The 17,782-nt window shown below is 40.9% G+C and overlaps 1 protein-coding gene across 1 annotated transcript; it reads left to right on the top strand.

The window, feature by feature from the left end:
* Positions 1–1,183: 1,183 nt before the first annotated feature.
* On the top strand, positions 1,184–3,160 carry LOC134007868 (uncharacterized). The gene is made up of 2 exons (XM_062447583.1): positions 1,184–1,332; positions 1,884–3,160. The coding sequence occupies exon 2, from the start codon at positions 1,892–1,894 to the stop codon at positions 2,492–2,494; it is 603 nt and encodes a 200-aa protein (XP_062303567.1). The 5' UTR covers positions 1,184–1,332; positions 1,884–1,891; the 3' UTR covers positions 2,495–3,160.
* The last annotated feature ends 14,622 nt before the right edge of the window (positions 3,161–17,782 follow it).

A 17,782-nucleotide genomic window follows, 5' to 3' on the forward strand; every position in this document is an offset into this window, starting at 1 on the left:
AAACTCTGGACAAATACGCTCACAAGCACACACCCACACACTCCCTCTTTCCATCACACACATCCATCTCGACTTATCCATCTCAGCATTGTGCCAAGGAAAGGATAATGGAAGGATAAAGTAGGAGTGACAAGCAAAGATAAAGTGTGTGTGTGTGCTCGTGTGTGTAAAGAAAAGCAGACCAGCAGCCATCTGCTCATCTTGTCTTAATGAACAAAGCAAACAGCAGGAGTCAGGGCTGACTCCCTTTTATTAGAAACACACAGACACCATTTTTCTTTTTGAAATTCTGTGTTCCTCTCACCCACATACAATATTATTGGTGTTCAACATCCCCTCCTTGGTGGCTACTTGTGATGATGGCATGTATGAACCACTCAATCAGCCTGCGGTGACAGCAGAAAACATCTCCTTGATTTTAATGCCGACTGACTTTGGCACACACAAACACACACTCATAGGCCCCAACAGTGACTGTTTGTGGAAAGAAACTTGTAGCCAACTATACAGAATTTTGACTTGTGGGCCATTCAGAATTCATTTTGAACATGAAATCAGGGGTTTTCGTGGTGGGATGGTCTTGGCGGAGAAAAGGTCCACTAATATGGAGTGAGATTTGGATAGAAGCCTACATAGTGGCAATGGTAAGTACAGCAGATTAGTTGTTCGGAGGAGAAAAGGACAACAGGCCAAAAACCATGATGACAACTTCCTGGACTTCACCAGGATGGTCTCTATCTCAGCTGTGGGCAGGATGTTATCTGTACTCATAGTAGCACTCTGGCACATTTAAAGTCCTTATGGTGTATTCAAATATCGACAAATTCCATACAAACCCCTTAGAGGCCAATAAAATAACCAAATAACATCCAGCTGCAGTCATATGCTGCCCTCTGGTGGACATTGAAATGCTGCTCATATTTGGGAGAGTAACGGTGACAAGGTAAAAGAGTCAAACTTGTGTTTGACTCATCTAGTTTATCTATGACTATTAAGTGCATTCTTAATTTAAGATAGAGGTTTGCTACCTGTTATTTTATCAAATCTGTGTCTTTATAGATCACCCTCTCTCTCTTTTTATGTATTTTGTTTATTTCCTAGAGGACTCTCTAGCTGAACAAGTCTTAAGTTTCATTTCCTCAACATTGTCCATAGTAGTCCCGCCCTCTGTGGTATAAAAATATAAAACTTGGATGGATGATTCATAGCTGGACAATTCTCATTCTACATCTCATATATTCACAATAAACAACAAGAGAAGGCAGGATTGGTTGTGTAGTATTGTACCGATCACCAGAAGAGAATAATTATATCCAAAACGACAACATCAAGGTATGGAAATTTGAGACACTGAATTATGTACTGTAGCACTAGTATGATTACTGTACATCTTATTTTGTGTTAATGGTTTGTGTTATTTCAATGGAGAACCTGCAGTGGGAGCTGGCCCTATACACCAGCCTGTCATAAAAACTGCTGGTACAATATTTAGTGGGCCATACCCAAAATCTTCTTTTGATTAGTTTGAATGTCAATGACTTTGATACCAATCACTTATCGAGTTACACACAAGACATTTACAAAACATTAAAAAAATTGTATAAATGCAAATAGTTTCATTTAATATAGGCTACTGTATATCGTCTATTAGTTTTTATAGGGTAAAATGTGTTGATTACAGTTTGTTATCAAGAGCAATGATCAAATACATGTTGCTATCCACTACTAGGTCAAAGTCAATGGTAAGGTAAACTCTATTGTCTTGCAAGAAAAGTTGTCTTGGGTTCCAAGCCACTGCATCACACAATACACTTGCCAAAAAATATCCCTGTGCATGCAAATACATAGATCATACATAATCTGCTCTTTGTCTCTCTCTTTAGGAGGAACAATGATTCAAACTCTAAACAACATGGCAGAGCTGAAGCAGTCTGGGTTTGGCCGTCCCTCACCCCGTCATGGGCTGCAGCTGCTCTACTGGTTTTCTAACGAATACATCAAGATTAACAGCAATGAGATTGTAGTCAAGGTCCATCCCAAGGATGGAATCTTTGGCTTCCATTACTTCCTGAACAGGCGGGAGTGTGATGACAACATCTGCATCAAGCTGCTACCTGAAGAGAATTACAAATACTTTGAGGTGGGCAACCTGCACCTTCCAGCATCCAGCTCTCTGCCTCCCTACGTCAGGAAGAACTACGGTCCTTACCAGGATGGCAACAACATGGATCGCATAATCATAAGCATGCAACCAGGCCTGCAGGTGCATAAAATCTTTGTGACGGAGCATGAAGACCAAAAGAGGTTTGATCCTGACCACACCTATCGCATCAACAGAGATCTGCTCATGGCTATTCGTAACTTATCTCTAGATGACTTCCTGAAACAAGCTGGTTATATTACTGAAAACAGTATATTTGTTAACAACCTTCAGAGCAGTAATCCCAATCCCCCTCAAAGTCAAGGGTTTTGGGACTACTGTACTATACTGTAGGCCAAGGAGCATGTAAGCATCTACAAGATGAAGATACTGACATGCTATTGGTTGAGGCTGGGCAGGCATATCTAAAGGCATAACTCAAAGAGTGATTTTACATTTTCTTAACACTTTAGTTCTTTTCTAAAGATGTCCTATATTGTTGTATCAGCTTTAAATTAATCTCTTATAATGTTATTTTTGAATTATTATTTAATATTGTCCTTTGGTGTTATAATTATCTTATAAGATATATATATATACCCTGAACAAACACAAGCTGTTTCAATTTAGCTCACACAATTACATTATTCGTTTGCCCTTAAAAGACATACTAGAATCTCATAGCTGTGTTAGTCAGTTTATGTTACATAAATTCAGTTTTATTCCCACAAATTCATTTCACATAAAAATTCAATTGTTGGAAATGTCTAGATTTGTTGGGAAAGGAAATGTATGAATGTAAAAAACCTTTATGTTGATATGGCTGGTTATAGAAATGTGAAAGTGTGTTCTCCAATTAATGCTCTGCGATAAAAAAATAAAACGTACACATTTTTAACTCTGATATTTAAACATTGCTATTTGTCATTGCATAAACAAATTGGATTTACGTTTTTTGATGTTTTACTGTGCATTTCCTCACTGTATGTATCCCTATTGAGAAATTGAGGTGTTTAAGCAGGCAAGATTAAATAATACAGTAAAACATTTTTTTTTATTGAACACAGGGTTGTACCGGATGTTCAAGTTCAAGTCCAAGTTCAAGTCTTTTATTGTCAGATGCACAGAACAACACAGGGTCAGACTGGGCACTGAAATTCTTAGGACAAGACAACCCAAAGAAACCTGGCATAACATAACATATAAGTACATATGGGGTATGTGGGGTAATACACAGGTTAATTCAAGGAGTAATACACAGGGAATGTGCAAGACAATAGCAACACAGGTGACACACCAGGGGGGTACTCCAGAAAGCAGGTTATGCGACATACCCGGGTAAGTTAACTCCTCATCTGACAGCCAGCGTTGTAGCAACATTGCCAGTAGGTTGCTGCAACATTGTGTGTCAGCTGGAGAGTTAACTAACCCGGTTATGTCGCAAACCAGCTTTCTAGAATACCCCCCTGGCAATTAATAAGTACCTTATGAAACAACAACAAAGAATCTCGGTCTTTGTGTAACCATCCATGACAAATCTAGTTCATATCAAGTAATCTGTTATTCACATTTTGACTCTTGAGTCTTCTGTGAAGGACTCTTTGTGTGTGTTTTTTCAGATTTCCATTAACATTAATGAATACTTGGTTTACATTTTTTTTTTTTATGTTTCCAAGGAAAGAACTGTATGTGGATTACTTTCAGTTTCATATCTTCGCCACTGTCTATGGCAGTCCCGCCTTCTTAGGTTTCACTGAGATCAAAGTAGGAAGGACTATTTACAGCTGGAAAATAATAATAACAAATATTTCTTATAATGAGAAAGCAGACTTGGTATTACACACTATCATAGGACTCCAAGTAATATATTTTCATCCAAAAAAACATAATTGAGGTACAATGTCTGTATTGTATTTGAGACATTGAATTTGTAGAAGTATTATGACTTTCCCTCATAGGCTAGTATGTGTGTTGTGTCACATGAAGTAATAGCAGTAGGAGACGAGAACTACATGTGGTCATGTAGTTTCTGGTATCAAGATGATTGGTCCAACAGTTTGGTCTTCAGGACTGGTCAATATTGGGTTTTGTAGTCCTAATGTGGCTTTAAGACTGACACACATTTACAAGACACAATTTGGCTAGCTAACCACCAAATGTGACAAGAGGCTGTCCACGATTTTTATACCACTTTTGGTAAGTTTCCAAGCTAACTTACTCCGTGAAACGGAGTAATATTAACGGACAGTGGGGTTAAATGTTCAATGTATGGACTGGCTATTACATTCAAATGTATGCATTGACTTGGCAGTTTGTCTCCCACACCAATTGTATACGCTGCTACAGCCGTGTTGGTTTTTTCCGGAATATGTGCTCAGATTGACCATAAACACAAAATAAAACATATCTGAAGTGTGGTGAAGTAGGACAAAAAATGTTGAGTTCAGGGTTAGGCTCAGAGTTTGTTAAACCCGCTACCTGGAATACCCCCCTGGTGTCTTTTGTCTCTATCATCTCCTGATGGTAAATGTGGGTATGCACATTTGTCTTTTGAGTGATCTGTTGGCTATAGCAGTGTGCTTAACCACAATACAACACACAGATAAGTATATCAGAATCACCTTTTGTTATCTAAGACAATGTGCAATTCACTGTGTTGGCTAAACTATGAATGGCTACCAACACAAAAAATATCAAGCAAAACTTCATGTGAATTAATGTTTCACATGTAGTCAATTATTAATTGGGGACCTCTACCCTTCAACTGCAATTAAATTGTTTATTCACAACAATTAGCAGACACAGTAGAGTGAGGTCATAGATAGCCTTTATACTTCCGAACGATAGTGAATCTCTGTTGATCTTCTCATGATAACTAGTCCAGCGAGTTCCAGCCAGGCGAGAAAGTCCTAGTCCTTAATCCTACTGCTGAAAGTACATTTCTGGCTCCTTGGCAAGAGTCCTTACATGGCGTTTGAGAAAGTGGGCCCGGCGAACTACAAGGTAGAACAACTGGGACGCAGGAAAACAAACATACCACATAAGCCTCCCAAAGAAGTCCTGACGGCCAAACCCAGCAAACCTAAGGAACCTGCCTGAGATGTGGTGAAGATTGGCCCAGACCTGAGGCCAAGGAATGTTCAACAGGTGAGAGAGCTCATAGATTTGAATAGAACATTTTTAGATATGTTCTATTCATCAATTCCTGGCAGGACAACCGTAGTTCAGCATGATATTCGGACTCCGCAGAGAGCCGTGGTGAACGTTGGGCCTTACCATGTACCTGAGAAAAGATGAGCTGCCGTTGAGGTGGAAAGACAGTAGAATTGGGGGTTAATTGAAGAATCTCCAGTCCAATTGCAATGTCCCATTTTATTTTCACATTGGACTTAACAAAAGGCTACTGGCAAGTCCTTTTAACCCCCTCTGCCAAGAAAAAGACTGTCGTTTTCGACCCCTTATTCATATGTTGAACGCTTCCCTTCAGCCTCTACAGAGCAACAACCACCGTCCAAAGGCTTATAGACAAAGTCCAGATCTGGACAGTCCTGGGCTGCCTTACTGAAGCGGGCCTGATAGCCAATCCTAGGAAATGCTGTGTGGTCAAAGTGAGGTTCAATACCTGGGCTGCTCAGCAGGGAGGAAGAACTGGCCTCGCCCCACAACAAAGTCTAAAGGTCAAAGTTTCTCAGGTTTGGCCAGTAATTACAGGTTTCATCGAAACAACCTAGCTACAAAGTCTAGCTACACAGGCTTCATCAAAGGTTTATCCCTTTGTTTTCTTCTGTAGCGGCTCTGTTGATGAACCTCACCAAACAGGTAGGCTGGAGAAAGTGGTGTGGTCAGAGCTTCCAGTCTTGAGGCAACCTTGTGCTCAGACACACCAGACCTCCAATGCTGGTTTGTAGCCCAGAAAGATGCCTCTGAGACTGGATTCAGAGAGGTCTTGTCCCAGTGGATTGGCCCCAAGGAGCACTTATCATCTGCTTGAGCTGGAAACTCAAACCAAGGGAAGGAAAGTATGCAGCAGTGGAAATTGAAGCTATGGCTGATCTCACTCTACTAAAATATTAGATGGTTATCCTACTGTCCTGGGCTGCGTTTCCCGATAACGATGGATCGTAGCAACGATCGAGCAAAAAACAAAACCATCGATATTTCTTATGTGCGTTTCCCAAACATGCTCATAAGGAGTAGGTTAATCTATGCGCTTTCAAGAGCTAAGAATTTTCAAGAGACACTTTAACTACGATGTCTTTGGGAATGGCCTGTAAAACTAAGATTTGTCCTACGATGGATTCTACGATCAACTTAGGCTTACGACGCTTTCGGGAAACGCAGCCCTGGCGGTTCCAGACCACTTGAATGTCTTAACGATGGACTTTGTGGTATCATGAGAGGCTAGACCACGGTGCGGGGTGTAGGGCAGTGCGTAACAACCGAACAGAGCAGGCAAAAGCCTGTTCAAACAAAGAAACCAGTTTATTCACCAACAAAAAACGTAGTTCAGGAAGCAAAACATAAATTACTTTGAAGCAAAACAAAGGCTTCATAAAGTTGCTCCTCGCATTGGATCCTACCAATGGTATCCTCAAATCAAAGTACCTCTGGCATCAATCTCTCTTTGTGCCAGGTACGATCTTCTTCGCTTGGTGTGTGTGTCCACCCTTTTGCTCTCTCTCCTTCCCCCACCTGAGCTCCCGCCTCAATCATACCCCTTTTCCACCAACGCATTTTGGGTGCCGGTTTGGATCCTGTGCTTAACCGCGAACCAGTTATTTCTCTTTCGACAGACTGAGAACCGGAAAAGTGGTTCTTACGTGGTTCGTACGTGGTTCGCAAATAGCACCACTTCGGAGCTGGACTAGATTGTGAAAGTAAGTAAGAACCGCTTGGGGCGGGGTTACCGTGGGGTTACCGTGACCAACCGTGGGGTTACCATGACCAACAAGACCAACAGAATCCTTTGACCGCCATTGATCTTAGTTTTTACAATTCATATTTCAGCTAAACGGTACTTGTAAATCAGCATTTGAATTAAAATGTAACGAGAAGTGGCCAGTGTAGTTGCTGAAAATGTGCTTATTTTATTGATGAAACTGCTAATTTGTAAATTTGCTCAGACTTTTCGATAACCTAGCTAGCATCGCAGTGCAGTGCCGACACTTGCTGCATTTTATCATAATCCTATCAGATCAGTGAAATGACAAACCTTAATGTTATGAGCTATTGAGCCTAAATTTAACACAAATGTAATACACAAGCACTATACAGCAAAAGTTTATAAAATGTTGTGCTGATAATGCCAGCGTTGTCATACTGCTGCGAGTCCAGGGTATTGTGCAATAGCCAAGAAAACACGCATCTCAACCTCGCGTTCTTTGGATTGATAAACAGCCTTTAGACGGGCTCTGCTTTGTGTTTGGACTGAGGCATTTGCACCTTTCGGCGTGGTGCATTCTGGGAGGCACCTCTATTTTGAGGTGAAAATTCTGGTGAAATGGCAGCAGTAATCCGGGCAACACGAATACATAGGCCAAGGACACGAGCTGAAAGGATTTTTGCCACAAGGATCATATTTTTTCAGTTGAGTGAACACGAAATCATTAGGCGTTACAGATTAAGCAGCCATGCAATATTACAGTTTTTGTGTCGGTGTGGAATTCTGGCCTTGTATATTTTTTTTATTCGCTGTTACCTCACGAACAAGCACATCAACTTCGTTATCACTAAATCTTTGTTTTCGCTGTTTTGAATTTTGTGGCTGATCCATGATAGAAACAGAGAAGGAGGCCCATTCAATTGCGCGTTTAAATGCTCGCAATGTACGGTATAGTGGGCGGAGAAAGGCGCTGATTACCCGATGAACTGCAGGGTTGGTAAATACGACGTAAACTGAAGTATCACAGCGTGCGCTGTCTGCAGGTTCGCCATGGCGCAGATAACGCTACGTTTGCAAATATACATACATGGCCTCAGTCTCAACTCACTTCCCCTCCTTCATTCTGTTCTTGATAAATAACCAACCTTGGTCAATCAGTCTGTACTTGTATGATATGATATCCTATACTATAAGGAAAATTACAAAAATGTTGCATGTGTAGCATGCAGACAGACACAGAGACAGACATACACACACAAAAACACACACACACAGACAGACCGACACATATACACACAAACACACAAACAGGCACACACACACAGAAACAGACACACACACCCGAGTCTCCATATTCTCCAGCTTTTCCTTTTCTCCAGACTGACTCTCTCATTCACCCTAATCTGAGATGTGTCTGTTGAATCTTGCTTAGTCTCCATATCTCTATCTTCTCTTCAGACTACCTCAGGTCAACTTCCAACATATGTCTCTAACAGTCTTGGTTAGATTGAAGAACACTTGTTGTTGCAGTCCAATTTGAGAGTTTTCTTTTTAGTTTTGGTCCTTTCACATCTCACCCCTGTAAAGACAGACTTTCTAAAAGAACACAGAGAATCAAATTACCCTTTCAGATTATATTCATCGTCTTGAAATACAAAATATTTACTGCTTGGGTTTAAACGTTATTCAATCAAATTGTAAGATGCAAAACAATTAGAACATATACTTAAATGATAATATTTCTATGATACCAAGCATGTTCCAATACGAATTCGTCAAGGTGAAAGCGCAGCTGGGATCCACATCCAAGGTAATGTTCAACCAAAACTGAGCACATGGATCAGAACTATCTATAGTTTATATTACATAATATGTCATAATAAACTGACGTCATAAAACTACAGATGGCGCTATTTCCATTTTCACTATTGTTGCGAAAGAAGAATAATGGAGTGTAGTTACAGGGACAAGGTAAAAGATGGGTTATTGTATTTACATGTGCTCATATAGGGACACATGCATGTTGTCGCTAGGGAGGCAGAACAACACCCACTAACACTGCCACCAACACCCTGTTAACCACTTTAACTGCATCAATTGACTCTCTCTGTCCCCTGTCAACCAGACCTGCACGATCTTCTCCCTCCTGCCCGTGGCTTACGGATGTTATCCGTGAAGAACGGTCCACCCTTCGGGCAGCTGAGAGGAGATGGCGCAAGTCCAAAGACGGTCTGGACCTCGATAAGTACCACTCCCTCCTTAAATCCTTCTCTTCTCACTTACAGTTAGGTCCATAAATATTTGGACATTGACACAATTTTCATCATTTTGGCTCTGTATACCACCACAATGGATTTGAAATCAAACAATCAAGATGTGCTTTAAGTGCTTTAAGTGCAGACTTTCAGCTTTAATTTCAGGGTATTTACATCCAAATCAGGTGAACAGTGTAGGAATTACAACACATTTTATATGTGGCCCCCCCCTTTTTAAGGGACCAAAAATAATTGGACAAACTAACATAATCATAAATCTAATTGTCACTTTTAATACTTGGTTGCAAATCCTTTGCAGTCAATGACAGCCTGAAGTCTGGAACCCATAGACATCACCAGACGCTGGGTTTCATCCCTGGTGATGCTCTGCCAGGCCTCTACTGCAACTGTCTTCAGTTCCTGCTTGTTCTTGGGGCATTTTCCCTTCAGTTTTGTCTTTAGCAAGTGAAATGCATGCTCAATTGGATTTAGGTCAGGTGATTGACTTGGCCATTGCAGAACATTCCACTTCTTTGCCTTAAAAAACTCTTTGGTTGCTTTCGCAGTATGCTTCGGTCATTGTCCATCTGCACTGTGAAGCGCCGTCCTATGAGTTCTGAAGCATTTGGCTGAATCTGAGCAGATAATATTGCCCGAAACACTTCAGAATTCATCCTACTGCTTTTGTCAGCAGTCACATCATCGATAAATACAAGGGAACCAGTTCCATTGGCAGCCATACATGCCCACGCCATAACACTACCTCCACCATGCTTCACTGATGAGGTGGTATGCTTTGGATCATGAGCAGTTCCTTCCCTTCTCCATACTCTTCTCTTCCCATCATTCTGGTACAAGTTGATCTTGGTCTCATCTGTCCATAGGATGTTGTTCCAGAACTGTACAGGCTCTTTTAGATGTTTTTTGGCAAACTCTAATCTGGTCTTCCTGTTTTTGAGACTCACCAATGGTTTACATCTTGTGGTGAACCCTCTGTACTTACTCTGGTGAAGTCTTCTCTTAATTGTTGACTTTGACACAGATACGCCTACCTCCTGGAGAGTGTTCTTGATCTGGCCAACTATTGTGAAGGGGTTTTTCTTCACCAGGGAAAGAATTCTTCTGTCATCCACCACAGTTGTTTTCCGTGGTCTTCCGGGTCTTTTGATGTTGCTGAGCTCACCAGTGCGTTCTTTCTTTTTAAGAATGTACCAAACAGTTGATTTGGCCACACCTAATGTTTTTGCTATCTCTCTGATAGGTTTGTTTTGATTTTACAGCCTAACGATGGCTTGCTTCACTGATGGTGACAGCTCTTTGGACTTCATATTGAGAGTTGACAGCAACAGATTCCAAACACAAATACCATACTTGAAATGAACTCTAGACCTTTTATCTGCTCCTTGTCAATGAAATAATGAACTCCCATGAAGGAATAACATACACCTGGCCATGGAACAGCTGAGCAGCCAATTGTCCAATTACTTTTGGTCCCTTAAAAAGGGGGGGGCACATATCAAATGTGTTGTAATTCCTACACCGTTCACCTGATTTGGATGTAAATACCCTGAAATTAAAGCTGAAAGTCTGCACTTAAAGCATATCTTGATTGTTTCATTTCAAATCCATTGTGGTGGCATATAGAGCCAAAATGATGAAAATTGTGTCAATGTCCAAATATTTATGGACCTAACTGTAACTGGTGCTAAAACCCACTACTTTCTGAACAAAATTAACTCTGCTTCAAACCCCCACAAACTTTTCTCTACCTTCTCCACCCTTCTTAACCCACCTCCCCTACCCCCCCCTCCACCCTGACAGCAGACGACTTCTCCTCCTTCTTTGAGAAAAAAGTTGCTGACATTAGCAGTCGGTTCCCTAAACCCACCTTTCCTACCCTCTCACCCTCCATGACTGACCCAACTAAATGTCTAAACTCTTTCTCTCCCCTGTCCTCAATCACCCTGGGATCTGCGACGGTGACCCCTTCATCCTCTGCCAGGAACCTTGGGGTTACCATGGATGACGATCTCTCCCTCACAGCCCACATAGCTGCGGTCTCCCGGTCGTGTAGATTCACCCTCTACAACATCCGGAAGATCAGGAGATACCTGTCTGAGCACTCCACCCAGCTGCTAGTCCAAGCACTTGTTCTCTCCAAGTTGGACTACTACAACTCGCTGCTCGCCGATCTCCCAGCATGCGCAACCTGCCCTCTCCAGAGGATTCAGAATGCAGCGGCCCGCCTGGTCTACAATCTACCCAGACGCTCCCATGTTACCCCGCTCCTCATCTCCCTCCACTGGCTACCCATCACGGCCCGCATCAGATTCAAGACCCTGGTACTGACCTTCCGAGCAGTGAACGGGACTGCACCTGACTACATCAAGTCTCTCCTGCAGCCTTACACCCCCACCCGCCACCTACGGTCTTCTTCAGACAACCGCCTGGTGGTCCCACCGCTCAAGAGCGCCCGGTCCCAACACAAGCACTTCTCCTGTCTGGCCCCCCAGTGGTGGAACCAACTCCCCACCTCCATCAGAGACACTGACTGTCTCCCCACCTTCAAGAAAAGGCTCAAGACGCACTTGCTCCGGGAGTACAACGGTACTTAGGAATGGTTTGCTGGACCCCATGTTAGTTTCCTCAAGGATCACAATGACTCTTGCTTAGAGTCTTGCTGCTCTTGTTGGTTAGTGGTAACTGATTTAAATTGTTGTACTCGCCGTGAAATATTTTTTACTATTGCTTGCTTTTCTAAAGGTACACTTGCACTTATAGCGATTCATGTTGTTTAATTGTAACTTGTTTAACTACATGCTCTTGTGGTTCTTCCCTTTGGCACTTATTTTGGTTGTTCACAATATGTGCTTCATGTTTTGGCTACCCGCAATGTTTTTGGGGCTATCTTGACGCACCACAGAGACCAAGACAAATTTCCCTGAGCGGGACAATAAAGTTAATCGTATCGTATCTTGTTGTTATTATCAGTGACCTATGCACTTTGTAAAGCTCTCTCTTGGAAGTTGCTTTGGATAAAAGCGTCTGCTAAATGAATAAATGTAAATGTAAGAAAGTGGAGTCTAGGCTTTCAAAACCAAGAACATGTGTTCTTCTTGAACTTTTTTGGCAAAATATTTATGACTATAAGTGCATTCTGAATTTAAGATAGAGGTTTGCACCTCTATCTTAAATAACATCTTAAAGGTTGTATAAATGCAAGAAGTTTCATTTAATATACTCTATATGGTCTATTAGTTTTTATAGGGTAAAATGTTTTGATCACAGTTTGTTATCAAGAGCAATGATCAAATACATGTTGCTATCCACTACTAGGTCAAAGTCAATGGTAAGGTAAACTCTATTGTCTTGCAAGAAAAGTTGTCGTGGGTTCCAAGCCACTGCATGACAAAATATCCGGGGTTTTCGTGGTGGGATGGTCTTGGCGGAGAAAAGGTCCACTAATATGGAGTGAGATTTGGATAGAAGCCTACATAGTGGCAATGGTAAGTACAGCAGATTAGTTGTTCGGAGGAGAAAAGGACAGGCCAAAAACCATGATGACAACTTCCTGGACTTCACCAGGATGGTCTCTATCTCAGCTGTGGGCAGGATGTTATCTGTACTCATAGTAGCACTCTGGCACATTTAAAGTCCTTATGGTGTATTCAAATATCGACAAATTCCATACAAACCCCTTAGAGGCCAATAAAATAACCAAATAACATCCAGCTGCAGTCATATGCTGCCCTCTGGTGGACATTGAAATGCTGCTCATATTTGGGAGAGTAACGGTGACAAGGTAAAAGAGTCAAACTTGTGTTTGACTCATCTAGTTTATGACTATTAAGTGCATTCTTAATTTAAGATAGAGGTTTGCTACCTGTTATTTTATCAAATCTGTGTCTTTATAGATCACCCTCTCTCTCTTTTTATGTATTTTGTTTATTTCCTAGAGGACTCTCTAGCTGAACAAGTCTTAAGTTTCATTTCCTCAACATTGTCCATAGTAGTCCCGCCCTCTGTGGTATAAAAATATAAAACTTGGATGGATGATTCATAGCTGGACAATTCTCATTCTACATCTCATATATTCACAATAAACAACAAGAGAAGGCAGGATTGGTTGTGTAGTATTGTACCGATCACCAGAAGAGAATAATTATATCCAAAACGACCACATCAAGGTATGGAAATTTGAGACACTGAATTATGTACTGTAGCACTAGTATGATTACTGTACATCTTATTTTGTGTTAATGGTTTGTGTTATTTCAATGGAGAACCTGCAGTGGGAGCTGGCCCTATACACCAGCCTGTCATAAAAACTGCTGGTACAATATTTAGTGGGCCATACCCAAAATCTTCTTTTGATTAGTTTGAATGTCAATGACTTTGATACCAATCACTTATCGAGTTACACACAAGACATTTACAAAACATTAAAAAAATTGTATAAATGCAAATAGTTTCATTTAATATAGGCTACTGTATATCGTCTATTAGTTTTTATAGGGTAAAATGTGTTGATTACAGTTTGTTATCAAGAGCAATGATCAAATACATGTTGCTATCCACTACTAGGTCAAAGTCAATGGTAAGGTAAACTCTATTGTCTTGCAAGAAAAGTTGTCTTGGGTTCCAAGCCACTGCATCACACAATACACTTGCCAAAAAATATCCCTGTGCATGCAAATACATAGATCATACATAATCTGCTCTTTGTCTCTCTCTCTTTAGGAGAAACAATGATTCAAACTCTAAACAACATGGCAGAGCTGAAGCAGTCTGGGTTTGGCCGTCCCTCACCCCGTCATGGGCTGCAGCTGCTCTACTGGTTTGCTAAAGACTACATCAAGTTTGAAAAAAACGAGATTGGGGTCAAGGTTCATCCCAAGGATGGAGACTTTGGCTTCCATTACTTCCAGAACAGGCGGGAGTGTGATGACAACATCTGCATCAAGCTGCTACCTGAAGAGAATTACAAATACTTTGAGGTGGGCAACCTGCAGCTTCAAGAATCCCACACTCTGCCTCACTACGTCAGGAAGAACTACGGTCATTACCAGGATGGCAACAACAAGGATCGCATAATCATAAGCATGCGACCAGGCCTGCAGGTGCATAAAATCTTTGTGACGGAGCATGAAGACCAAAAGAGGTTTGATCCTGACCACACCTATCGCATCAACAGAGATCTGCTCATGGCTATTCGTAACTTATCTCTGGATGACTTCCTAAAACAAGCTGGTTATTTTACTGAAACTAAAGGGTTATGGGACTACTGTACTATTTTGTAGGCCACTAATGCCACAAGATGAAGATACTGACATGCTATTGGTCTAGGCTGGGCAGGCATATGTAAAGGCATAACATAAAGAGTGATTTAAATCCAAAAATATTAAACGCTTAGTTCTCTCCCTTTCTTAAGACGTATCTTTGTATCAGTTTTTAAATGTATCGCTATTTTTTGAATTATTTTTGAATTATTATTAAATATATCACAAGCTGTTTCAATTTAGCTCACAAAATTACATTATTCGTTTTCCCTTAAAATACATACCAGAATCTCGTAGTTGTGTTATTCAGTTTCTGTTACATAAATTCAATGTATTCCCTCTAATTCATTTCACAAGTGTTGGAAATGTCTTTATTTATTTTTTAAGAAATGTAGAAATGTACAAAATCTTTACGTTGATAAGGCCGGTTATAAAATCTTTTAAGATTCTGTTTCAAAGTTCTGATGTGTGTTCTCCAATCAATTTGCTGCAACAATAAATAAAACGTACACATTTTTAACTCTTGCTATTTGGCATAAACAAATTGGATTTAAGTTTTTTTATGTTTTACTGTGCATTTCCTCACTGTATATGTCCCCTTTGAGAAATGGAGGTGTTTTAGCAGGCAAGTTGAAATAAAACAGTAAAAAGAAAGACGTTAGGATTGAACATTAAAGTGTATAATCGGATCCTCTTCCGATTTAAGGCTAAGCGAATTACATTTTGTTCGAGATCGGTCGGCTGAACCAGGAAAGCACACCCCAAAGTGGGAGGGGATAGGTAATGCAGAGTTTGTTATTAAAAACCTGTTAGCGAGCATGTTAGGTTCATGGAGTACAAGTACCCGCAAGTAACTTACCTCATGAAACAACAACAATCCCGCTCTTGGTTAACCATCCATGACAAATCCAGCTAATTTAAAGTAACGACTATTGGGCCTATTGAGTCTTCTGTGAAGGAATCTTTATTTGTGTGTGTTTTTTCAGATTTTCATTAACATTTTATTTTAATTATTAAACTTTGATTCTTTTAATTTGTATGACTAGGCTTTGTAGCACTCGGAGATTGCTTTACATATAGAGTGCAATACAAAAACAATGTATTATTATTATTAATGAATACTTTTAGGGTGGGTTTAAATGTTGTTTTTTGTTTTTGATGTTTCCCAGTTGTGGGTTTAGGGGCAGGAATATATACTCTGGATTGCTTTCAGTTTCATTTCTTCGCCACTGTCCATTGCAGTCCCGCCTTCTTACGTTTCACTGAGATCAAAGTAGTAAGAACAAATTACAGCTGGTAAAAAAGATAAAGCAGACTTGGTATTACACACTATCTTAAGACTCCAGGTAATATTTTGTTATTAGGGGTGTGCGATACTGCAACATTTGGTATTGATCTGATACCAAGTAAAAAAATGCTCCATCTGAAAATATACAGTGCCACATTCTCAGGAGGAACATCAACATCTGAGTTGCTCAACATAATTCATGACATGAAGCTTGGGAGCATTTATGGTGACATTTGTATTGCTCTGAGGATATTCTGCGCTTTACCTTACCGAGTGGCACAGTGTAAAAATCCGCACACAATAGCAGAGAGGAATTAATACTTCCCTGTTCTATAGACATGGTTTCAACTATGCTTGATGACACTGCAGCCTCTGTCCAACAACACCATCGGCAGGTGCATTTATGACATGTCAAAGGAAATAGACGAGCAGCTTAACGATAAGGTGCGTGACAGCTGCTTTTCTCTGCAGATGGATGAAGCTACTGACAGTAACAAAGACTGTTTATTGATAACTTATGTTCGATTCATAGATGGAGATGACATGAGGGAGGAATTGCTTTTCTACAAACAAGTTACTGGCAGAGCCACAGCAGAACTGTTTAAAATCATTGACTCTTAACAATTAGGTCACAAGTGTTACAAGTTCCTAAACAAGTTGCTAAACAAAGATGATGTGATTTGACTGGTGTCATCATCCAACAAATACAAATTATCTGCCCGAGGGATATTAGAGGCAATGGGTTTTTATTCCTCAAATGGGAAGACATGACAGAATGGCTACCCATCACGGCCCTTATCAGATTCAAGACCCTGGTACTGACCTTCCGAGCGGTACGGGACTGAATCTGACTACATCCAGTCTCTCCTCCAGCCTTACACCCCCACCCGCCACCTTCGGTCTTCTTCTGAAAACCCTCTGGTGGTCCCACCTCTCAAGAGTGCCCGCTCCCAACCCAAGCTCTTCTCCTGTCTGGCCCCCCAATGGTGGAATCACCTCCCCACCTCCATCAGAGACACTGACTGTCTTCCCACCTTCAAGAAAAGGCTAAAGATGCACTTGTTCCGGGAGTACAACGGTACTTAAGAAAGATTTGTTGGATCAGATGTTAGTTTATTTCCTCCAGGAACACAATGACACTTATTGAGGAACTTGTTGCACTTGTTGGTTAGTTGTAACTGATTTAACTACTTGTACTCGCTGTGAATTATGCTTGCTTTCCTACAGGTACAGTCTTGCACTTGTGAGGTTCATGTTGTTTAATTGTAATTTGTTTAACTACATGCTCTTATGTTTTTCCCAATTGGCACTTATTTGCTTTTCACAATGCTTCATGTTTTGGCTGCACACAATGTTTTTGGGACTATCTTGTTGTTTTTGATCATTGACCTATGCACTTTTGTAAAGCCACAGCAGAACTGTTAACTCTTAACAATTAGGTCACAAGTGTTACAAGTTCCTAAACAAGTTGCTAAACAAAGATGATGTGATTTGACTGGTGTCATCATCCAACAAATACAAATTATCTGCCCGAGGGATATTAGAGGCAATGGGTTTTTATTCCTCAAATGGGAAGACATGACAGGATGGCTACCCATCACGGCCCTTATCAGATTCAAGACCCTGGTACTGACCTTCCGAGCGGTGAACGGGACTGAATCTGACTACATCCAGTCTCTCCTCCAGCCTTACACCCCCACCCGCCACCTTGGAAGTCGCTTTGGATAAAAGCGTCTGCTAAATGAATACATGTAAATGTAATGTAAATCAGTGATTGGGGTATGTGGGTTTCCCCATAGATATAGCTCTCGATAAAAAACTTTCTACAGTCTGTGGCGCCACCTACAGGCGACAATGTGAAACTGACAGCGACCCGAAGAATACTAGCGCTTTTTTGACCAATCATCTCCGAACTTCTTACGTAAACGTCATCTCGAA

The sequence above is a fragment of the Osmerus eperlanus genome, chromosome 21, assembly GCF_963692335.1.
Source record: "Osmerus eperlanus chromosome 21, fOsmEpe2.1, whole genome shotgun sequence".
NCBI classification, from domain to species: domain Eukaryota; kingdom Metazoa; phylum Chordata; class Actinopteri; order Osmeriformes; family Osmeridae; genus Osmerus; species Osmerus eperlanus.

Coding starts and splice junctions, on each gene's coding strand:
- LOC134007868 (XM_062447583.1), top strand. CDS start 1,892: ATGATTCAAACTCTAAACAACATGGCAGAGCTGAAGCAGTCTGGGTTT.